General features: G+C 47.1%; 2 protein-coding genes across 3 annotated transcripts in view; one reads left to right on the top strand and one right to left on the bottom strand.

Moving 5' to 3' along the window:
- Positions 1 to 19,022, bottom strand: part of LOC144704639 (uncharacterized) — a 30,813-nt gene extending 11,791 nt beyond the window's left edge. For both annotated transcript variants that reach the window (XR_013581878.1, XM_078577124.1), the window contains exons 1-5: positions 18,623 to 19,022; positions 17,600 to 17,740; positions 1,881 to 2,108; positions 965 to 1,172; positions 380 to 516 (exon numbers count right to left, since the gene is read on the bottom strand). Coding sequence is in view for 1 of the 2 variants with exons in the window: in XM_078577124.1 (XP_078433250.1) it covers positions 380 to 516; positions 965 to 1,172; positions 1,881 to 2,108; positions 17,600 to 17,740; positions 18,623 to 18,876 (968 nt within the window). In the remaining variant the exon portion in view is untranslated. The remainder of the gene's footprint in view (positions 1 to 379; positions 517 to 964; positions 1,173 to 1,880; positions 2,109 to 17,599; positions 17,741 to 18,622) is intronic.
- On the top strand, positions 10,058 to 11,307 carry LOC144704403 (uncharacterized). The gene has a single exon (XM_078576821.1). The coding sequence runs from the start codon at positions 10,129 to 10,131 to the stop codon at positions 11,305 to 11,307; it is 1,179 nt and encodes a 392-aa protein (XP_078432947.1). The 5' UTR covers positions 10,058 to 10,128.
- Positions 19,023 to 21,839: the final 2,817 nt, after the last annotated feature.

The raw sequence follows: 21,839 nt of genomic DNA, 5'->3' as shown, positions 1-21,839 counted from the left end.
TTGGTTCCTCCTAAAATGCAGCCATATTTTTAGAATCCAGAAAAATGAATTACCCATATTTATGAATTCGAAAAAGAAATTGATACACTGACTTGTTAATTGTAGCCAGCAATCAGCTTAAGTTCACTAGGAGAAAATGAGACCTTAGCTGAACGTGATTCTTGAAAACAAGAAATACTGGAAAAAGGCATTTTGCAAACGAAACTGCTAAAGGACAAACACATTTGAGAGCAATAAATCTAAATTTTTTTCATCATACGAGAAAAACCTTCAATTAGCATTCCTGTCTATATTATAACCAGGCCTACCGAAGAAAAGTACAAGAACTCAAGCTATTCAAGAGGTAAAATATATCTATTTGATTAGGCTGATTCGATACCTTTCAAGAAGATCTTGCCGATGGACTATTAGAGCGGGAACTAGATACACTGGAAGATAGACGGGCAATGCCCTCCCATACGCTTGGACAAGGAAAGATAGAGCATGCCATGTGCAGGATAGATTTCCATGGATTATCTGAGACAGCATTTGACGTCATCCCCATGAATTGCTATTAGATATTCATCTAGTGTTTGAAAGTACAACATTTATTCTCGGTAAGAGCCACTTGATATGGTGAAATCTTAATACTAAAACAGAGAATGACCATTCTACCCCAACTGTCTGACAGTAACCATATTGCAGCCATTTGAATTCTGGTTATTCCCTCAAACAAAAGATGAAACAGGAATTGACTGAAACTTAGCTGGAAACCAAAGAAGTAAAAGGATAACTAAAATAATATAATTGACACTTCCGCATAGCCCACTCTTGGTTATCCCGCAATTTAAAGCTCAAAAAAATTCTAAGATCACGAGACATTTACAGGACAGCTCTCAAATATTTTTTATTCTCAGTTATTCCCCTCACACGTGACTGGTTGAGACGAAAAATAAAATATCAGCTAAAATGACTAACAGTGTACCTGGCAAGGAATTTTCATGTTAGGATCAAGCTTCAAGTCAACGCCAATGGACTTGTAGTAGTTCTCAATGGCTTCCAAATTTTTCAGTGCGCTGCCATTAGCAATATCCTTTACACCTTTAAGTATGCTAAGATCCTTTGCCCCATGCTTATTCAGAAATGATGTGTACGTTGGAGGTAAGCTTTCTTGTTTTAAAATATAAGCAGCCCTGAGAAGAAACTACAAATTTCATGCATTAGCTGTCTTCAGATATTCTGCATAACTACATATTGACAATAACGCAGAATCTAACATAACAACTACTACTTGAATTCATGGCGTACAAAATATTAACAGAACTTGACCATCGTGGCATATATTGATACCATGACCAACAAATATTTATATATGATTCAGGTCTACTATTTGAGAAAGAAGAAACTGGTAACTCATGCTAAAGGAGCTGTAATCGCTCCCCTAGGTTCACCGATCCTTCATGAAAAAAGATTGCTGGCCCAGCAAGGTACAGACACAAGTATTGGAAGGAAAGTCCCCTGAATTTATTTTTTTTGAAGAAAAACGTCCCCCGAATTTGTATCAATGAGAGAGGAGTCTGATACTATCCTGCCAGGGAAGTATCTGAATAGCTGGAGAAGATATGACAGGTCTACATAGGCTGATTTATTTAAACATCTCGAACTGATCTAACAACTGAGTAGACCTAGTTCACACCCTGATACTTAAATAACAAACTAACAAGAACAAACTTAACCCAAACTTCCAAAGAATATTTTCTTTATTACGTCAGTTTATTAGTTCATCGAAGAGAAAACATCTATTTACAGCAAAAGTCGTGGCATAGATTTTTTACGGTATTAATTATTCCTCAAACTATCTAAAAATGTTTAAAAAATATAAATGGCCAAAAAATACGTACAATATCTGTGATGACGAAAGGCACATAAGAAATATGTCACCATAAGTCCACGTCATAGGTTTACAGATATTTCGAAATCGTTGGCTCTTTATCCCGCAGCGTGATGCCAGGACTGCAGCTCGCATAAGAATATATAAAGCAAGACTCGTATGTTGTGAATTTAAGCCTGTCAAAAGCATAGATGGTCCTGCAATGGCCCCTGCTAAAAGCGCCCTCCATCTTGCTGTGCTGTACGTAAATGAATAGTACATAAATCATAAAAACTAGATATCAAGAGCATCTGTAAGATGTACGAGGGAAATACAGAGAGCACCAGATACAAAGATTAAGTAAATTCATCTAAATAGCAGGAAGAAAATGATGTAGGTCTCTAATTGGATCCCCAACCGCAGCCAGGGGTATTTTGATATGACTCCATGCGAGTTTTGAGGCTTGAATACCAAGTTAATAAACCCTCTCCGCCCGAAAAAGATCACGGCACTGAAATCAGCCAGAGTCGTAGGAAGAATAATGTATAACAGCAAGAGTTGTTGATTTGATCTCTGATAGGATCCTTGATAGGATCCTCAACCTATCTAGGGGTAGTTTCATCATGTTAGCCCACAGGGGCAATTCAGTCATTTAGCTATCATTGTATTTCCTTTAAATAGGGATGCCTTCCCTTTAGGAGGGCAGCGAAGAAGAAGAAGAAAGAAGTGTTCTTGTCTCCCCTCTCCACGTCTAGGTCTGGTCTCCCTCTCTCCCTCAACAATCCCCTGCCCTCGTGATCATCTCTACTTCACCGCATTTTCAGGCGGCTCCTCCTCGGCCGATCCCTATCCCCTTTGCTCGGCCTCCACTCTGATTCTTCCCATTTCACCTCTCTATCCCGGGAACTTCTACCTCGCCTCATCCTCCACCCTCTCTATCCCCGGAACTTCTACCGAGCCTAGATCCAGGTTCGTATCAATCTCGAACGAGAATGTGGGTATGGCAAAAGAGAGAGAGGGAGAGAGAGAAAGATCTCTGAGTACGATAGAAAACGAACTGAGATGAGATGATAGCGATGCGCAGGAGAACCCGAATCGGCGACTCCCCTTGCTGAGACGATGAGAGAGAATCTATATTGTAACAAACTCTGAAAAAAGATGTCTCCCCCTTCTATTGAGATTCCCTTTTATTCTTCCTTTGCGTCTCCCACCATCATGCTGTTGGCCGTCCAAGGTCCAGACTAGCGCATGACTTGGCATCCCTCCTCCTTTTGCTTTGGTAAGTCCTTGGCAAGTCTTTAACATATTTCCAGCATTTTCCCTTTAAATACCTTAAACCCTTCCCAAAGAAGGGCAGACAAATATTGTCATTGATTGGCTGGGAGATCCTCCTAGAGGGGGGTTCAGGCACTGATCTGGCCCTCTAGCCAGGGCGCTTCTATCTTTCTCTGTCAAAATTTGAGAGTACGGAGGAGATAGGAGAGCAAGTAGACCTCCATCACCCTAGAAAACAATTTTTGGCTTAGAGTAACTCACTCTCATTACACTCTCCCGTAGGTTGGGAGGAGGAGATTACAATTCATAGCTCCTCCGGTGCGTATCGATAATGTTTGTGAAACTCAGCTGTATAACGCCATGCAAGTAACAGAACAAATATTAACTCCTCCAAGAATCCAGGAGAGAAAGGCTATTTGTCACAAGAAGATGAGAGTAGATGGAGAAGAAAAGGAAGAAAGGAACTGCCACTCGAAGTTGGACAGAGTCAGATTGATGCCGCCCTTCGAAAGCGAGATAATTTCTCGAACTCCCCACTGGCCGCTCCTTCGTTGGCTTGTATGATAGGTCCAGGACTGGACCATATCAGATTGGGCCACATGACTTATGAGTCCCCTGAATTTTTCTTTTGAAGAAAAAAATCCCCTGAAAATTTATTTCAATGAGGGAGGAGTCTGCTACTATCCTGCCAGAGGAGTATCTGAATTTCTGGAGGAGATATGACAGGGAGAAAAAGTATACTATTGTTTCACCACCTAGGGGATCAAGTAGCTCAGATGCCGAGTCATAAGTCATGTGGCCAATATAAGCTGTTGACACTTAAGCTCTTTTTTTTGTAACTAATAGTCCCATATGGGACATTCTTAACTAGCCCATTTGGGCTTCCCTATATAAACACTTGTAATCCCCTCTTATCTTTTCAATCAAGTTGGTTTTCTCTTTCTCAAACCTCTTTCTTGGTTCAACATGGTATCAGAGCCGAAACCCGAAATTTCGGACTCATCATCGCTCCGACTCACCGGCTCCTGCCATCGTCGTGCGTCCTCTGCTCAATCGACTGACCGACCGCGATCGACCGACCGCCTTCGACCGACTGCGATCGACCGACCGACCGGCTCTCTCTCTCTCTCTCTCTCTCTCTCTCTCTCTCTCTCTCTCTCTCTCTCTCTCTCTTTCCCCCGCTCTCTCCCTCTCTCTCTCTCTCTCTCTCTCTCTCTCTCTCTCTCTCTCTCTCTCTCTCTCTCTCTCTCTCTCTCTCTCTCTCTCTCTCTCTTCCGCAGGTGACCTGCTCCATCCGGGTTCTCCTGCGCCTAGATCCGTGCTGTCCGATGTCTGAAGAACAGGCCTCTGCCTCTCAGACATCTGGGATGACTCCGGTGCATTCTCCTGTGCCTCCGACAGCGGCTGCATCGACTCGTCTCACCGGTCCAGCACCATTTACTTTGCCCAAGATGCCGCCCGATGGAATTTTCACTGGCTTCAACCTCCTTCAATGGCGACAGTACGTGCAGATCACTCTAGAAGGACGACTTATGCGTCATTTAACGGAAGACGGTGACAGACTCAGCATACTATGATTGGCTCGACATTGAAGGAGTCGTTCAGCGCTGGCTACTTGACAGCATCGCCCCTAATATTAAGGGGGAGTTTCTGTCTTTGGCGAGTGCTCAAGCCGTCTGGGAAGCCACCCTCAACAGCCACTCCAAGAGGAAAAACATTGCCATTTTGTACGAATTGGTGCATCGGGCCGCTAATCTTCGTCAAGGGGATCGGACGGTATTGGAGTACAGTAACGAACTCACCTCTTTGTGGAATGAGATCGACCATTACATGCCACTGGAGGTGAATTCGGTGGAGCGGGGGTATGTGCTACAGCTTCGTGTGTTTCAATTCCTGATGGGTCTCAACCCGGAATATGAATCACTACGTGGCCAGCTTATTCATCGGGAGAAGATGCTCACCTACCAAGATGCACTCCGGAGTGTACGGATTGAGGAGTCTCGGTTTCAGCAGGCACCTTCCCTCACCTCGGCGTTTGCGGCAACACCGGCCGCGGCTACTCATGCTTCATCGCCGAATTCATCCGCTCGAGGGACTTCATCTCGCTCGGCGGAGTCTCCCAAGGGCGATCCCACACTCTTCTGCAATTATTGCAAGAAGAGGGGTCACTCAAAGGAAACCTGCTTCAAGCTCCAACGGAAGCGGACTCAACAGAGTCACCTTGCTGCCGCCGCCCCTCCTGCCAGCTCACCGAGCATGCCGAGTCCAGGACAAGTGCCTATGCAGTATACTCTGCTTCCGGCCAATGCCTCCTCATCTCCTAGCCTCACTCCTGAGGAAATGGAGCGTCTTCGACGTCTTCTTGATCTTCCCGTCGTGGGCTCGTGTTCTTTAGCCCACGCAGGTACGTCCATCGCTCTTGCCTCTCCAACCTTGACTTCCGCAAATTTTCCTTCGTCATCTTCCACTTGGCTTCTTGATTCTGGTGCCACCGCTCATATGACTCCTAATCCTCGAGCTTTTTCAACCTATGAACCCGTTTCTAGTCATTCCAAAGTCAAAACCGCCTCTGGAGATCTTCTCACCGTCGCGGGTGTTGGTCATGTTACTCTTTCCCCTTCTATGAAACTTTCGCGCGTTCTTCATGTTCCTCGTCTTGCTCATCATCTCCTATCTCTATCCCGACTTGTTCGTGATTTAAACCATGATCTCACCTTTTCTCCAAATTCCTGTTTTTATCATGACAAGGTGTCGAGGGAGCCGATTTCACTTGCTGAGGAGCATGAGGGGCTCTATCTTGTTCGACCTTCTTCCTCTTCTCTTGCTGTTGCTGCTGCTGCTGTTTCCCTCTCGGCATCTCATGACCAATTGTGGCTTCTTCATCGACGCCTCGGACATCCCTCTTTTGACACCCTTTATCGTCTATCCCTAAACTTTTCCAGGGTCATGCTGTTGACCGTTTTGTTTGTGACGCATGTCGAATTGCTAAACATCATCGCACTACATATCCTTTATCTTCATCTTGTGCATCCACGCCTTTTTCTCTTGTTCATACCGATGTTTGGGGTCCGGCCCCCCTTCACAGCACTTCTGGCGCTCGATGGCTTGTTATTTTTGTTGACGACGCTACCCGTTTCATGTGGGCTTACCTTTTAAAACACAAATCCTAACTTTCCACCATCATTCCCCAGTTTTACTCCCTTATCCAAACCCAATTCTCCACCCCCATCCGTCGCTTCCGCTCCAACAACGCCAAAGACTATGTCAATTCTACCCTCACCCATTTCTTCCAACAAAACGGCATTGTTCACGAAACATCTTGTCCCTACACGCCTCAGCAGAATGGTGTTGCAGAACGGAAATTTCGCTACATCTTTGATACGACCCGGAGCCTCCTGTTCCATATGCATGTTCCCAAGTATTTCTGGGGTGAAGCCGTTCTCACCGCCATCCATCTTCTCAACCGCCTTCCCTCTCGTGTCCTCAACCATTCCCCTCCTATTGACTGTCTCCAGCGCTTCTTTCCCACCACTTCCCTCAAAACAAACCTCACTCCACGTGTCTTTGGGTGCGTCTGCTTTGTCCCCAACAATCAGCTCGGTCGGGACAAGCTTGACCCTCGCGCCATTCAGTGCATTTTCATTGGATATTCCGTTACCCAAAAGGGTTATCGGTGCTACCATCCGCCTTCCCGTCGCTTCTTTGTCACCAAAGATGCTACCTTTGATGAGTTTACTCCTTACTATCCCTCCTCCACGGTACCACCTTCTTTGCCTCCTCAGCCGGACCCGCTCGAGTTCCTTATCCTCCCTCCTCTTTCCTCCTCAGTCACTTCTACGACAGTCCCGTCATCCTCCCCAGCCCCTTCACCTCCAGCCGCACCATTGTCTCCGCCCTTCCCTGGCACCGTGTCGATTCCCATTGGAGAGCCATCCGAATCTCCTCCGGATTCTCATGCAACACCCGTGGATCTTTCTCCACAACCCTCTTCTCCCCAACCACCTTCTGCTCCTCATCCACTTCCTCCTCTTGTCCCTCCTCCGGGTGTTCCTACGAATCTACCACACTGCCCTCCGGAAAAACACTATGGCCTCACCTATATCTCTCGCTGCACCCCATCCTCTTCTCCTCTGGATGCCTCATCCTCTACCTCCCAAGACACTCCACCAGAATCTTCCTTGGCCCTTGTGCCTCCTTTCCGCGCTCCTCCTTTATATCCTTTAACTAATTGCGTTTCCTCCCATCGTCTCTCCAAACCATACCATGCCCTGCTTACCTCCATTGACTCCATCTCCCTTCCGAAGACGGTGGACGTTGCCTTATCCTTGCCTCATTGGCGTCGGGCTATGGAGGAGGAGCTTCAAGCTCTTGCCCTAAATGATACGTGGGAGCTTGTTCCTCTCCCACCGGGCAAGCACTTGGTTGATAGCCGTTGGGTCTATGCTGAAAAGCAAAACTCCGATGGCACGATTGAGAGGCATAAGGCACGCGTTGTTGCAAAAGGCTTTACGCAGAAATATGGCGTCGATTATCAGGAGACATTTGCTCCAGTGGCCAAGCTGAACACTGTCCGCATTCTCCTGACTCTTGCTGCAGACCGTGGCTGGGTATTGCAGCAATATGACGTCAAGAATGCATTTCTTCATGGCAACTTGACTGAGGAAATTTATATGGCTCTTCCTCCTAGGTATGCCTCCTTGGTCCCCTCTACTCCTTCCTCGGTTGTTTGCCGCTTGAAGAAGGCACTATATGGCTTGAAACAATCTCCTCACGCTTGGTTTGGTCGTTTCACTACAGCCATGAAGCGTCTTGGATATCGCCAGTGCAATGGGGACCTCACCCTCTTCTACCATCATTCCACGTCAGGGGGAGTCGCTATCCTTCTGGTCTACGTGGATGACATCATTATTACGGGTGATGCTACGGAGGCTATTACACAACTGGCGGCCTATCTATCGTCGGAATTTGCTATTCGCCACCTTGGCCCGTTGAGGTATTTCCTTGGCATTGAAGTTGCATACTCTTCTGTCGGGATTTTCATTTGTCAGCGGAAGTACACGGTGGATCTTCTTCATGAGCTTGGAAAGGAGGATTCCAGGCCCATTACTACACCTATTGACGCTAATCACCGCCTTGGCGCCGATGAGAATGAAGATCCTGTAGAGCCTGGACAGTACCGACGACTTGTGGGCAAGCTAATCTACCTCACCCACACGCGACCTGATATTGCATATTCCGTGGGGGTTCTCAGTCAGTTCATGCAGACTCCTCGCATGAGTCATCTTCACGCTGCTCATCGACTTCTTCGGTTCTTAAAGGGCACAGTTGGTCGTGGACTTTTGTTCCGCCGCCACAGTGGTGTTCGCCTAGAGGTATATACCGATGCGGATTACGCAGGGTCCATTGTTGATCGTCGGTCTACCTCAGGATATTGCACCTTCTTGGGCGGCAATCTTATTACGTGGAGGAGTAAGAAGCAGAAGATGGTGTCTCGATCCAGTGCCGAAGCGGAGTTTCGTGCGCTTGCACATGGTCTCTGTGAGGCACTTTGGATCACAAAGATCCTACGTGAGCTACGTTGTCCGGTTTCCTCTCCCGTCCAGCTGTACTGCGACAACAAGTCGGCCATAAGCATTGCCCATGATCCAGTCCAGCATGACCGCACGAAGCACATAGAGATTGATCGACACTTCATTAAAGAGAAACTGGAGTCGGGAAAATTCTGCCTGCCATATGTGCCTTCAGCAGATCAGATCGCAGACATCTTCACCAAAGGGCTCCATGCCCCTAGGTTTGAGGAGCTTTGTGGCAAGCTGGGTGTGGAAAACATCCACGCCCCAGCTTGAGGGGGAGTGTTGACACTTAAGCTCTTTCTTTTTGTAACTAATAGTCCCATATGGGACATTCTTAACTAGCCCATTTGGGCTTCCCTATATAAACACTTGTAATCCGCTCTTATCTTTTCAATCAAGTTGGTTTTCTCTTTCTCAAACCTCATTCTTGGTTCAACATAAGCCAATATGAGAATTCTTTCATAGACCAATATCAGCCCTCATCTGTGTCAGCAGGCCTCTGGGACTGACCACCTTTCTGATAAATTTGGCGGCAGATTCACCAATGAAGATGTAGATAATTCTTCTTCAGAATTCTGAAGAAGCTCTGACTCTGGTAATGGGTTTCTCTTCCCAACATTAAGAATTGATGGTCCTGAAACTAGGCATCGAGCCTGACCCTTAAAAAACATATTGTGCTCCGCAAATATTGCATCTGCAGAAGTATAAACTTCCTGGTGGAAGGATGGTACCACTGATAATCCTTCTGGCCACTGAAATACCCCACAATCATACATTGAGCAACTAGGGATCAAGCTTCCCTGACTGGACATGTACATAGGCAATGCACCAAAGCTTGCAGCAGTCCAAATGGCTTTTGCCCGATACATTTTCGGCATATAAGCTACTTGATCCCCTAGTGTGGTGACACAATACTATACCCCTCCACAGGTATATTTAACTTTTCCCTATTCCTTGTTTTTTCGTGTAAATAATGTAGCCTCTGATAGGATCCTTGAGAGGATCCTTGAGAGGATCCTAAACCTATCTAGGGGTAGTTTTGTCATTTAGCCCATAAGGGGCATTTAAGTCATTCCATGTTATGTATTTCCCTTTAAATAGGGATGCCCTCCCTTTAGGAGGGCAGCCTAGAAGAAGTTGATTGAAGAAAGGCGTTCTTGTCTCCCCTCTCCTCGTCTAGGTCTGTACCCCTCTCCCTTCACGATCCCCGTCCCTCGTGATCGTCTCCACTTCACCGCGTCTTCAGGCGGCTCGTCCCCGGCCGATCCCTACCCCCTCAGCTCAGCTTTCCCCCAACCATTCCCGTTTCACCTCTCTACCCCGGGAACTTCTATCCTACCTCGTCTTCCAACCTCCTCCCGATACGACCTAGACCAAGGATCGTATCATTGGTATCAGAGCCAACCCGCTCCGCCTTCCACCACCACGTCCATGGAAGCCAAATTGAAGCCTTCTTCCTCAACGACTGGGAGCGACGCTCAGGCGAAGGCCATCACCGCTGCTATCGAACGCCACTTCGCTCCGCTCGCCGCCCAGATGCAACAACTCCTGACAGTGCAACAACAGCAAATGGCTGCGCTCTCGTCAAGGTTCAGAGTTCTGACGACTGCACCCCCGAAGGCCGCCGCCGTGACCTCGACTGGTGCCGCCCCAACAGCCGCCTCAGCAGGCCCGAGGACTGTGGTTGCTACCACTACTGCTGCGACCCCGACGGCCGCCGCTGCGGCCACGATGGCCGTTGCCCCAGCCCTGACAGTCGCTGCGAGGGTCGCTGACCTAGCTTCGACGGTCGCTGCCGCAAAGGTTGCTGCCCTAGCCCTGATGGCCCCCGCCGCGAAGGCTGTTGACCTAGCCCGGACAGCTGCCACCGCGAGGGCCGTTGCCCTAGACCCGATGGCCGCCACCGCGAAGGCTGTTGCCCTAACCCCAACGGCGGCCGCCGCGAACGCCGTTGCCCTAGCCCCGACAACCGCCTCTGCAGCCCCGATGCCTGCAGCTCCGACGACTGCCGCCACAACCCCAACGGCCATTGCCGCGGCCCTGACGGCCGCGGCCTCGACAGCCGCTGCCCTAGCCTCGACGGCTGTCGCGCCGACAGCGACGACCCCGACAGCCGCCGCCGCGGCCCCAACGGCCATCGCCCCAGTCTTGACGGCCGCTGCCCTAGCCGCGATGGCCGCCGAACCGCCGTCCCCGATGACCGCCGACCTGCCCACCGCGATGGCCGCCGATCCGACGACTGGCGCCGACCTGACGGCCGCCACCCTGGGTTTGCCCTGGGAGCACCTCGACCACGACGGGTGCCCTAGGGCGAGTCAGGCCGTGGTGGAAGGTCGGGCCAGCCCAGCCCGCCGCGGGAAGGCCCCCCAGCGTGATGCTAACGGGCCTGCTCTGAGGGGAAACGGGTCGGGCGTGTGTTTCCCACCCCCGGCCGGCCTGGCATACTATCAGGCAGGGCCGCTTCAGGTGGGAGACCCAGCAAAGGGGCCCGATAGGGGGATCTTCCAACCTTCGCGGGCTACGCTACCATTGCGTGGCCTCTCACATGGCTCCTCAACAAGGGCATGTTTGCTTGGTCGCCCGAGGCACAAGGAGCCTTCGAGAACTTGAAGCACACTCTCCCCACCGCTCCGGTACTCGTTCTCCCCGACTTTACTCACGAGTTTGTGTTGGAGACAGATGCATCCGGCGCGGGCATAGGTGCAGTGCTCGTGCAACAAGACCGACCTGTGGCCTATTTCAGCCAAACCCTTCCGCCGACATCTCGAGGTTGTTCAGCCTACGAACGCGAGCTCATGGCCATCGTCTTGGCAGTCTGCAAATGGCGTCATTACTTGCTCTTCCAACCCTTTATCATACACACCAATCAACAAACCTTGAAACACCTACTGGAGCAGCGGGAAGTCCAAGGCGACTACAATCGGTAGCTCTCCAAACTATTGGGGTAGCGTTTCACCATACAGTACAAGACAGGGCGTGTGAACATGGCCGCGAACGCCTTATCCCAGCTTCCCCCCTCCACGGAGTTCGCCCTCCAAGCCATTTCATGGTCCCATTGGGATGACTTAAGTGCCATCCGCCAAGCCGTGTCCGAAGATCCGATGCTCGGCCCTATTGTGGAAGCCATCAAAGCAGGCCAGGCTCCTTCTCCGCATTTTACTCTCTCTAATGAGACACTCCTCTATGATGGCAGGGTGGTGCTACCCAAGCTCTCCCACTTCATCGACACGGTGCTCAATGAGTTTCATACTTCGCCGGTGGGCGGCCACGGGGGCTTCCTCAAAACCTACAAGCGCATATCCTCCCAGTTTTATTGGACAGGCATGAAACACAACATCAAGACCTTTATCAATACCTGCCATGTCTGCCAACAGAACAAGGCGTCCACACTTGCCCCGGCGGGTCTCCTTCATCCTCTCCCAACGCAGACACGCATTTGGGAAGATATCTCCATGGACTTCATCGACGGCCTTCCCAAGTCGAACAGCCTTGACTCCATATTGGTGGTGGTGGATCGCCTCAGCAAGTATGCCCACTTCATCGGCCTTCACCACCCTTATTCGGCTAAGGACATTGTTGAACGTTTCACCCACGAGGTGATACGGCTGCATGGCACCCCCAGCACCATTATCTCTGATCGGGCTGCATATTCATGAGCACCTTCTGGCAAGAGCTGCACTCTCTTCAAGGCACCCAACTCCGTCAAAGCTCCGCCTACCACCCGGAGTCGGACGGCCAAACCGAGGTGCTCAACTGGAGTCTCGAAGCTTACCTCCATTGTTTTGCAGGTGACCAACCTAAGCGCTGGAGTCTTTGGCTGCACTGGGCGGAACTGAGTTACAACACTTTGATCCACTCCGCCATCAAGACCTCCCCATTTGAAGCAGTGTACGGCCGCCCACCCCCCACTCTACTTCGCTATGGCTTTGCTTCTTCTCCCGTCGACGAGGTGGACAAGCTCCTCCGCGAACGTGATGCCCACCTTGACCTTCTGCGGCAGTACCAAGACCGAGCCAAGGCACACATGAAGACCCAAGCAGACAAGCACCGGCGGCCGATGGAATTCGCCGTGGGCGATCAGGTCTACCTGTAAATCCGACCTTACCACATGCAGTCCTTGGCACTTCGGCCCTTCGAGAAGCTTGCCCCTCGCTACTTTGGCCCGTATCCCATAATCCAGCGCATGGGTGTCGTCGCCTACAAGCTCGCACTGCCGCCGGACGCCCGCATCCATCCAGTTTTTCACGTGTCACAACTCAAGTGAGCTGCGCCTGTCAACGTCGCTCCCCAGCCGCTCCCCAAACATCTCACGGCTGACCGAGTTTGGCAGGTAACAACCGAGAAGATATCTGCCTTCCGTCCTTCCGCAGATGGCTGTCAGGTTCTCACCCACTGGAAGGGCCTCCCACCATCCGACGCGACTTGGGAACGGGCTGCCACACTCCGCGACCAATTCCCAGACTTCCAGCTTGAGGACAAGCTGGTCAAATTAGGGGGGAGCACTGATATGATCCACCAGCGCGTCTATGTTCGGAGGAAGGAACGTCAACGGCCCAGCCCGGTAACGTCGGCCCAGCCTACGGTCGACCCCATATAAAGCTCCACTTATGCGAGCAGGAGGAGGCAAGAAATTACCTGTGAGCAATCCTTCCCTTACTCTCTCCCTAGCCTCTCCTCCTCTCCCTATCCCTATCCCTATCCGTGATCTCTCGTTCTCGCAGGTGGACGTCCCCAGTTTGCTCGTGGAACGCTCTCCTTCACCGGCGATCCATCGCTTGCTTCCCTTACCATTCCGGTTCTCTCTTACCCCAGGAACCCTCCTCTTCCACCTTCTCTACTCTCCTTGGACTATGATAACGAATTTGGATCAATTGCATTTCGATTTTGAATGAACTACATTGTGAACATTACGGTCTCCAATTGGGGATCGTAACAGCCTCCCCCAAAAATCAGAGAAAAGGCAGTTAATCGAAATTGTCTTTCATTCCTCTATCTCTCCCCCACCTTTCATCCTAACCGATCCCCAAACCCTGAGATACATAGGATCTTTAGATTGCTCCATCCAGATCAATCCCTCTACTCTTGTTCAATCTCTCATCTATCATCACCGGTATTTCATTTTCCTCTCAGAAAACTCCTTTCATGGTAGCGAGGTTTCTATCACGAGGTATCATTAGATTTTCCAGGTTCTCCTCCATACTCTAACAAGTCGAGGAATATTATCATCGCCACAGGAAATAGTAAATCGTAAGCAACTGGCTCATCAACCGTAAGCAATAAAGACAACATCTACATCAATTTGATTCCGAAGTGATCAATCGTTAATTTTCAACTTCACATTCTGAACAGTGAACTTAAAATTCAACAACGTGAAGTTAAGGGAAAAAACTGAACACTCTTTTTTTATGAAAGAAAATTGAGAACTCTTTTTGCAAGGGACTTGCAATTTCACCTTTACCTTGGTTTAATATTTGAAACTGAATTATCTTTTTAGCTAGAATTCAGCTTCGGTAATGAAAAGTTGTTGTTAGTCGGAAGTGCTTCTTAGTTCTTTTATTTCTTTATCCTGTTTATTTCTTCCTTAGTTGCCCTTCTAATGGATTGTAATCTAATAGGCTCAATAACATGTGGGCCCACTTGTAATCCCATAAGTATGGGAAGACCTAAGACAGTTTCTCTTCAATCTCTCTGTCCACCATAACCCTAACCTCCTGACTTGCCACCAGCGTGTAACAAGGGAGATCAGCAAACGACATGGTACCAGAGCACCTGGACTACTCCACTGCCTGATCTTACCTCTACCTAGCTGGAGAACTTGAAGTCAGCACATTCCCGTGATACGTGGACGACAACCACGGTCTGGGATCTACCTTGACGAGGTAGGGTTAGTTGTTAAGAGAAGATACGAAGTGAATACGTGGGAAGCCTACCTGTCTACCGAACCTACAACTTGGCACAAGCCAAAGTTGCCAAAGGTTCAAGCCAGAAGAAGACTGTTGACCGAAAAACCTAAGGCTATGGCGGAGATCACAGCTGCAGCAGGCCTCAAAGTGGATGGGGAAAAACGGGAGACAATTACTCAGGTAATGTTTCCTATTGTTCCAGAAGTGGTGAAGTTTAATGGCTTCAACCTGATGGATTGGAGCCAGTATGTTGAACTTATCCTAGAGAGTAAAGGGTTAGTTCATCATCTCATTGATGAGGTCGACCCAGAAAGTCTGAAATATAGAATGTGGAAGGAGGATGCCAGTGTCCACGCCTGGTTGCTGGGTAGCATGGCAGGTGACCGATTCCAAAAGTATCTGTACCTGAAGACAGCTAAGAGAATTGGGGATCAGCTACATAGAACCAGTGTGAGAAAAAGCCATGCTTGGAGGATCTTTGAATTGGTGACCAGAGCCACTACACTTGTAGAAGGAGATATGTCAGTCACAGGTTTTGCAGAGGAACTCCAGACACTATGGCAAGAAATCGATCATCTACGACCTATCAAGAATCCAGAGGAATGGCAATCAACACTCCAGGACCGTATGTTTAGGTTCCTTATGGGATTAAACAAAGAGTATGAAGGACTCCGAAGCCAAATCCCCAACCGAGAGCAGGTTCCAGACTTGGAAGAAGCAATTCAACTGGTACTGGATGAAGAAAGATGCAGGACTTATGGGAACGACAAAGAAGATGTATGGTCAGGACTCATGGCTAAAGCTAAATCACAAAAGAACGTGACAGAAGGCACAGCTACAAAGACTCAAAGAAAGCCAGGAGAAGAAAGTAGTGACCAGAAAGCACCAGGAGCTAAGACCCAATATAGATCAAAATTATATTGCTCCTATTGCAAAAGGAGGAATCACACCAAAGACTCATGTTGGGTCCTACATGGGCGACCACACAAGCCAGCACAAGCCTATACAACTAACTCCAAAGAAGTCGACTCATGTGAAGGAACTGAGCCTCTCAAAGCCACTGCAGAAGATTATATCAGTCTGAAAGAAGAGTTTGAAAAACTCAAGTCCATGATAAGTTCCACGTCCATGGCAAGAACAGGTGAGCAATCCACTTATCCTAATCATATTTTGTCTGACTGGATTATCGATACCGGTGCAAAAGACCATATGACTCCTTATCGCTCCAAGTTCTACAATTACAACCCCTACAAGGGAGAGAGACGAGTCTTCACAGCCGGGGGGGGAGAGTCTCCCGGTCACTGGTATTGAAGATGTGGAAATAGCAGGCCTGGGTCTTATTGAACACATCCTACATGTACCTGGTCTCAGGGCGGAGCTTCTATCTCCACAGAAATTTGTTAAAGATCTGAATATTGTTTTTTCTGTGACTCCTGATGGTATTTGATACGATCCAATAGGCCCACTAGGGGCATTCTCGTCTTAACATTTCCATTTACGTTTCCTTTAAGTATGTAGCCCTCCTTGTTGGAGGGCAGAACATGAAGTACTGAGTTATTGTTTACACTGGTAGTCTCTTCTCCTCTCTCTCTCGACGACGTCCACTCCGTCGAGCTCTCCGGCGACGTCCACTCCGCCGATCCCCCTCTGCCGTAGTCCATTCCGGCACGCCGACGTCCACCCCGGCGCCTTCACTCTTCCTCCACCGTCTTCTCCTCTGTACGAACCGGCTAGGTTCGTATCAGTATTCTTGTTTATGACAAGGCAAAGAACCAGAGGACTTCACTTTTTAAGGTGAAGAACGGGCTCGTATATGTGAGCGACGTGGATGGTGCTAGTCGGGTGACGTGTTATGCTGCACACGATGTGGAGTGGAGCAGACGAGTGTATCAAATTAATCTTATGCATTTTCGACTGGAACATCCTTCTTTTGAACTTTTGAAACACTTTTTTTTTTAAAGAATTGAACTTTTGAAACATATATTCCCTATGTATTTCAAAGATGTGAACGCTTCCGATATTTATTGTGAAATGTACCAATTCTCTTAGCACAAGCACTTCCTTCAAAGGGAGAAGTGATAGGAGTGAAAGGCCATTTGCAGTTATACACTGTGATGTATGGGGTCCATCATCTGCTACAGCCCTAACAGGATCCAGATGGTTTATTATTTTTGTTGATGATTGTACTCGGTTGACGTGAGCATATTTATTGAAGTCCATATCAGATGTCTCGACAGTTGTCCAGGATTTCTTTCCATAAAGAGATTTCACTCTGACAATGCTAGGGACTTCTTTAATGAGAATCTTTCTTCATATTTTAAGATACAAGGTGTAATTCATGAATCTTCTTGTGTCTATACTCCACAGCAAAATGGGGTAGCTGAAAGAAGAATAGGTCATGTAACCACCACTGCCCGGTCATTACTCCTTCACTATGAAGTACCCAAGAGATTCTGGGGTGAAGCTGTCTTAACAGCTGCGCATATTATCAACCGATTACCATCAAAATCACTGGGTTATGAAAGCCTAGTAGACCTGATAATGAAGTTCTATCCTCATCATCGTTGGAAGACTGATCTTACGCCAAGACATCTTTCGTACAAATCCACGATCCAGCAAACGACAGTGGTAAAAACTGAAAAAGGGAAAGGCTTCAGAAAACGAAGCCAACAGGGCCCACAGTACAAATATGAATAGAAAATTCAATGGAAGTGGCCGGTTGATGAGACAAAAAAAGGTAAACGCGCGAGATTACCTGAAAAAACTGATTAGCCGACATTAACTACCATCCAGAAAATTTTATCTAATATCTAATACTCAATAGAAAGAGATCAAGATAAAAATATATTTTACCTAGAAATTTCTTATTTATTGACGCAAGTAACAATATTTTGTTCCAAAAATAATAATGGACGGAAATATTTGTCAAAAATGGTTGACTAGCCGGCAAAACAATTCAGTCATGGACATGAAGAAGAGTAAGTGTCATGAATAAATACCGTTTATTTCCTCCCATTGCGCAAATGCCTTCATCCACAGAAACGAACGTGCCAGCAAATGATCCCAAGAAAAGTCCATACCGTAAGGTATCCTTGAGAGCAGCAGAAATGGCCTCTGCATTTGTAATGCTTCCAGGCTTCCTGAATTGAAAAGCAAAAGAGAAACTATATGAATGAAAAACCAAACAAAAAATACACCATGGAAGAACATTTCTATGAGTCAAAACATAGTACTATAAAGACCCACAGTTCAGTACAACTAAAACATCCCAAATCGAAATGGCTTTTTAGCATTGCAAATCGTCCAATGCCTCCTGAATTCAAACGCTTAAATTAATTATGACGAGTGACAAGTCAATCAAAACGAAACAATTGAAGAACAATTCAACGAGTCAAGAAATAGTTGTATGAAGATCAACAGTTCAGTATAAATAAATCTTTCAAAAAAACAGTGTAGTATAATAAATCTTTCACAAAAACAGTTCAGTATAAATAAATCTTTCAAAAAAACAGTGTAGTATAAATAAATCTTTCACAAAAACAGTTCAGTATAAATAAATCTTTCAAAAAAAACATAGTATAAATAAATCTTTCAAAAAAAACAGTTCAGTATAAATAACTATTCCGAATCGAAATGGTTTTTTTCGCATTCCAAATCTACCCAGGCTTCCGCAATCCAAAAGCATAAATTAAATACCACGATTTGACACGGTACTCAAAAGGAAACCATTGAAGAACAGTCGAAGAGTCATAAAACAGTAGTATGAAGAACGACAAATTAATAAATATACATCCTGAAAAATCAAAGTTGTTTTTTTTTCTGCATTCGAAATCCCCCCGGCCTCCTAAATTCAAAAGCATGGCCTAAGCACTACGCTAGACACGCCAATCAAAGGGAAATCATTGAAGAACATTTGAAAGAGTCAAAAAACAGCAGCACCAAAGATTAAAAATTCCGTAATATCAAACAAAACCCGACAAAACAGAAACAAAATTTCCACCAAAAGGATAAGCATCATTGACCTAAGAACGCCGGCGAGTCTCCGACTCCTGAGCCGGGAAACGATGGCGAAGAGTGCCAGCCCGCCCTTCAATCCCACGCCGATGGAGAATCCCTTAGCAGCGGCAACTAAACACCGCTTCAACCTCCTCCTGCGCTCCTCCTTCGGAATTTTCTCCTCCAGCAAAAGCGAGAACAAATCGATCCCCAAACTACCATTCTCATCCCTACCTCCTCGCCCAATTTCGCCCTCGGATAATCCGTTCTCCGCCGCCATCCCGCTCTCTGGAAGCGCCTTCGGGCTGCGGAGAATCGGCTAAGGAGAATCAAACTCCCTCCATTGAGCGGAAATTCGGAATCCGCGGCGAGTTCAAGATGAACTGGAAGAACACGCGAAGAACTGTCCCACTCCAACTGCAGACCGCATCGCCCAATTAAATTGTGCCACGTTTAAACATATAAACAATGAAATTACCATTTTGACCTAACTTTAGGAAACTATCCATATCAAATTTAAATATGAACGGCTCACTTTGAATGTTTTTTTCATTAATTATGAGGACAGATGGAGACATATGTTGAATGTCTATAACTTACAGGTTGAATGCGTTATAAATTTATGTTAGGTGTACATAAATTATAGGTTGAATGTATATAACTTTTAGGTTGAATGTTTATAACTTGTAGGTTCAATTGTGGTGGAATTCAATAATAAACTTAAGTAAACATTTTTTTAGAATTAATTTAAGTGAACTTTCTTAAATGGTGATTCAGTGAGAGTTAGGCCTACAGTAGGGATGGGAAAAAGTTCCGTTTGTTCGCAAATGTGCGTACGAACACGAACACGAACACAAACAAGAAAAATCCCATCTGAATTGGTCCGTCATTTGTTTGACGCCGAACAAGGAATTTCCGATGAATCTATAAATATAGTTGGTTTGCATGTGTTTTGGGCATGACTCGGAACTAAGTTTATCTTGATCAATCAACTGCTATTGCCCAAATTGTTGTTTTCAAACGTTATTATATTTCTAGAATTTGAGTATAGAATGGTGAATTTGTCAGTTGCTAACTCATGCGTTTTCAAATTATATGCTTTGAAGATTGTATAGCTAGATCTGAACTAAGAACCGTCAACTCCTGGGTTGGAATTGCATATAAAAGGATTGAGGAAAAATGTTACATGTTTTTTGACCCTTTATCTTTGTTTGAATGCTCCTAGGTTCCATATATTTCCCAAATATTTATCTTCCAGATGTCAATTTGATATATTTTGTTTCAAAAGTGCCTTCATTGGCCTGAACATTTTTTTATGACTTTATTTGATGGCGAGGACGCCAACACTTCAGCATTGAACGCGTCACCACAGTCAACCGGAGTCAACACGCCCGCTATGGAACACGGTCAACTGGAGTCAACCGAAGTCAACACGCAGCAATCGTCGACAAGCACGTCTACACCCACGCACGTCCCTACGCGCGTCATGACACGACGCCAGAGGCAGATCCACAACTACCCTTTGGCGTGACACGGCGCACGTCTTTATTTTCTCGTCTTTATTTCCTCGTCATTTTCTCTTTCCTCCAAGGCCTATATATAGGCCATTGTTTTTCAAGAAACATTAGGCAATCATAATTCAAGAATTGAGTTTTTGTTTAACTCTTTTTGGAGGATTGCCCAGCCTCCCCTATCTTCCACCTTCCAAACCCTAGTCGCCGCCGCCGCCGCTGCCGCCATTGCCGTGGCCTTGCGACGTCGGCCTCCCCTCTTCTCTCTCTTTCTCTCCATTCTCTCTTTCTCTCTCTCTCCCCCAAGGCTACACAGGTAGTCCGCCAAGGGGCCACTCAGGCTGCCTGCGCGCCGCCCGCACGCCGCTCGCGCATCGCCGGCGGATCGCCGGCGCCCGCCGTGCCGCCGCGCCTGCCCGACAGCCTTCGCCAGGGCCACCCGAGACCGCACTCCGGCTGCCCCTGTCCGGACGCCGTCGGCGCTTCAAGCGCTTTGTCGCACGCGCTCGGGTGCGCTCCGTCGCACTACGCGCGCTCCGTGCACTCCGCGCACCCTTCGCGCGCTTTTCGCCCGTGGGTGTTCGCCCACGCTTGACGCTGCACCCACGACAGCCGCACTTAACTAGGGCCGTTCAACGCCCAAAACGTCCAGCCTCGTCCTCGTCCAGTGGGCCGCTCAACGCCCGGATTCGCCCAGCCTTGTCACGTTCAGAATTGCCCGCAACCTCTTCACGCACTGTGGTGCTGAGGTACGCCTGAACTCTTTGGTGTAGACGTGTTCTCCATCCAGTGTTTTCTCGGGAAGTTTCCACCGCTGTCGGAATCTGAATTTGTTTGGATTCTCTGCTTCTTCAACCTACCTCTCGAGTGTTTCCTCGCGACGTGAATTCGACGTATTGATTTCGGTGCTTAGGCATCGTCGTGGTGGGGGAAGACAGTACTCCCGCCCTCGATAAGGGTCGGAGCTGCACCACCAGATTTTCATCGGTTTTAAAGTCCGAATCCGACCGTGAATTTCTGTGGATTGTTTTATCCCTCACACCTATCCTACCCTTAGTCATGCCGTCCCGCCCTTCCTTGCCTACCCCGTAGTCGTCCTACGTCATTATTGCAATACATTTGCCTTAAATCCCATCATTGTCGATAGTCTACATTAATGAAAATGAAGAAAAATATCAACAACGTATGTGCTTGGCAAGGAAAATAGCAGTCAGTCTCATTTATTTACTATTAAATTGTAATATCGTGTATTATGAATTAGTATTTGAAAGCGGTTCATTGTGTTTGTTGGAATAAATGTGAAACATTAAGTCTCGAGATAATCATAACTGTGTGTTTTATTGTTGTGTATATATCATGTTTTGTAAAATTAAATCAATTGGAATCTTAAAAAAAAATCCAACGTATTTAAAATTTATTAAGTTTAAATTTAGTTTAATATATGTTAACGGGGAATATACAAGAGTGTATTATTATTCTGCCGATCCCTACTGGTATGGTCGACAAAACTTTATGGAGTGATGTTAAAACAAAATAATAACCATAATAGACCGCTGAAAAAATTTAACAATAAATAAATCCCCCATATCATGAGAACTAGGAACCTCAAATTTACTCATATTTTATTGAGCTTCAACATGGAATTGACATAATGAGTTGATTTGTTTCTACTATTCCACTTTTGGATAACTTTGAGCTATTTTAATGATTTTGTAATGAAAAAACTGACGTT

Source organism: Wolffia australiana, chromosome 6, assembly GCF_029677425.1.
Source record: "Wolffia australiana isolate 7733 chromosome 6, ASM2967742v1".
In the NCBI taxonomy this organism is placed as follows: Eukaryota; Viridiplantae; Streptophyta; class Magnoliopsida; order Alismatales; family Araceae; genus Wolffia; species Wolffia australiana.
The sequence above is the reverse complement of the archived record's forward strand: the minus strand, read 5'-3'. Positions and strand labels throughout refer to the sequence as shown.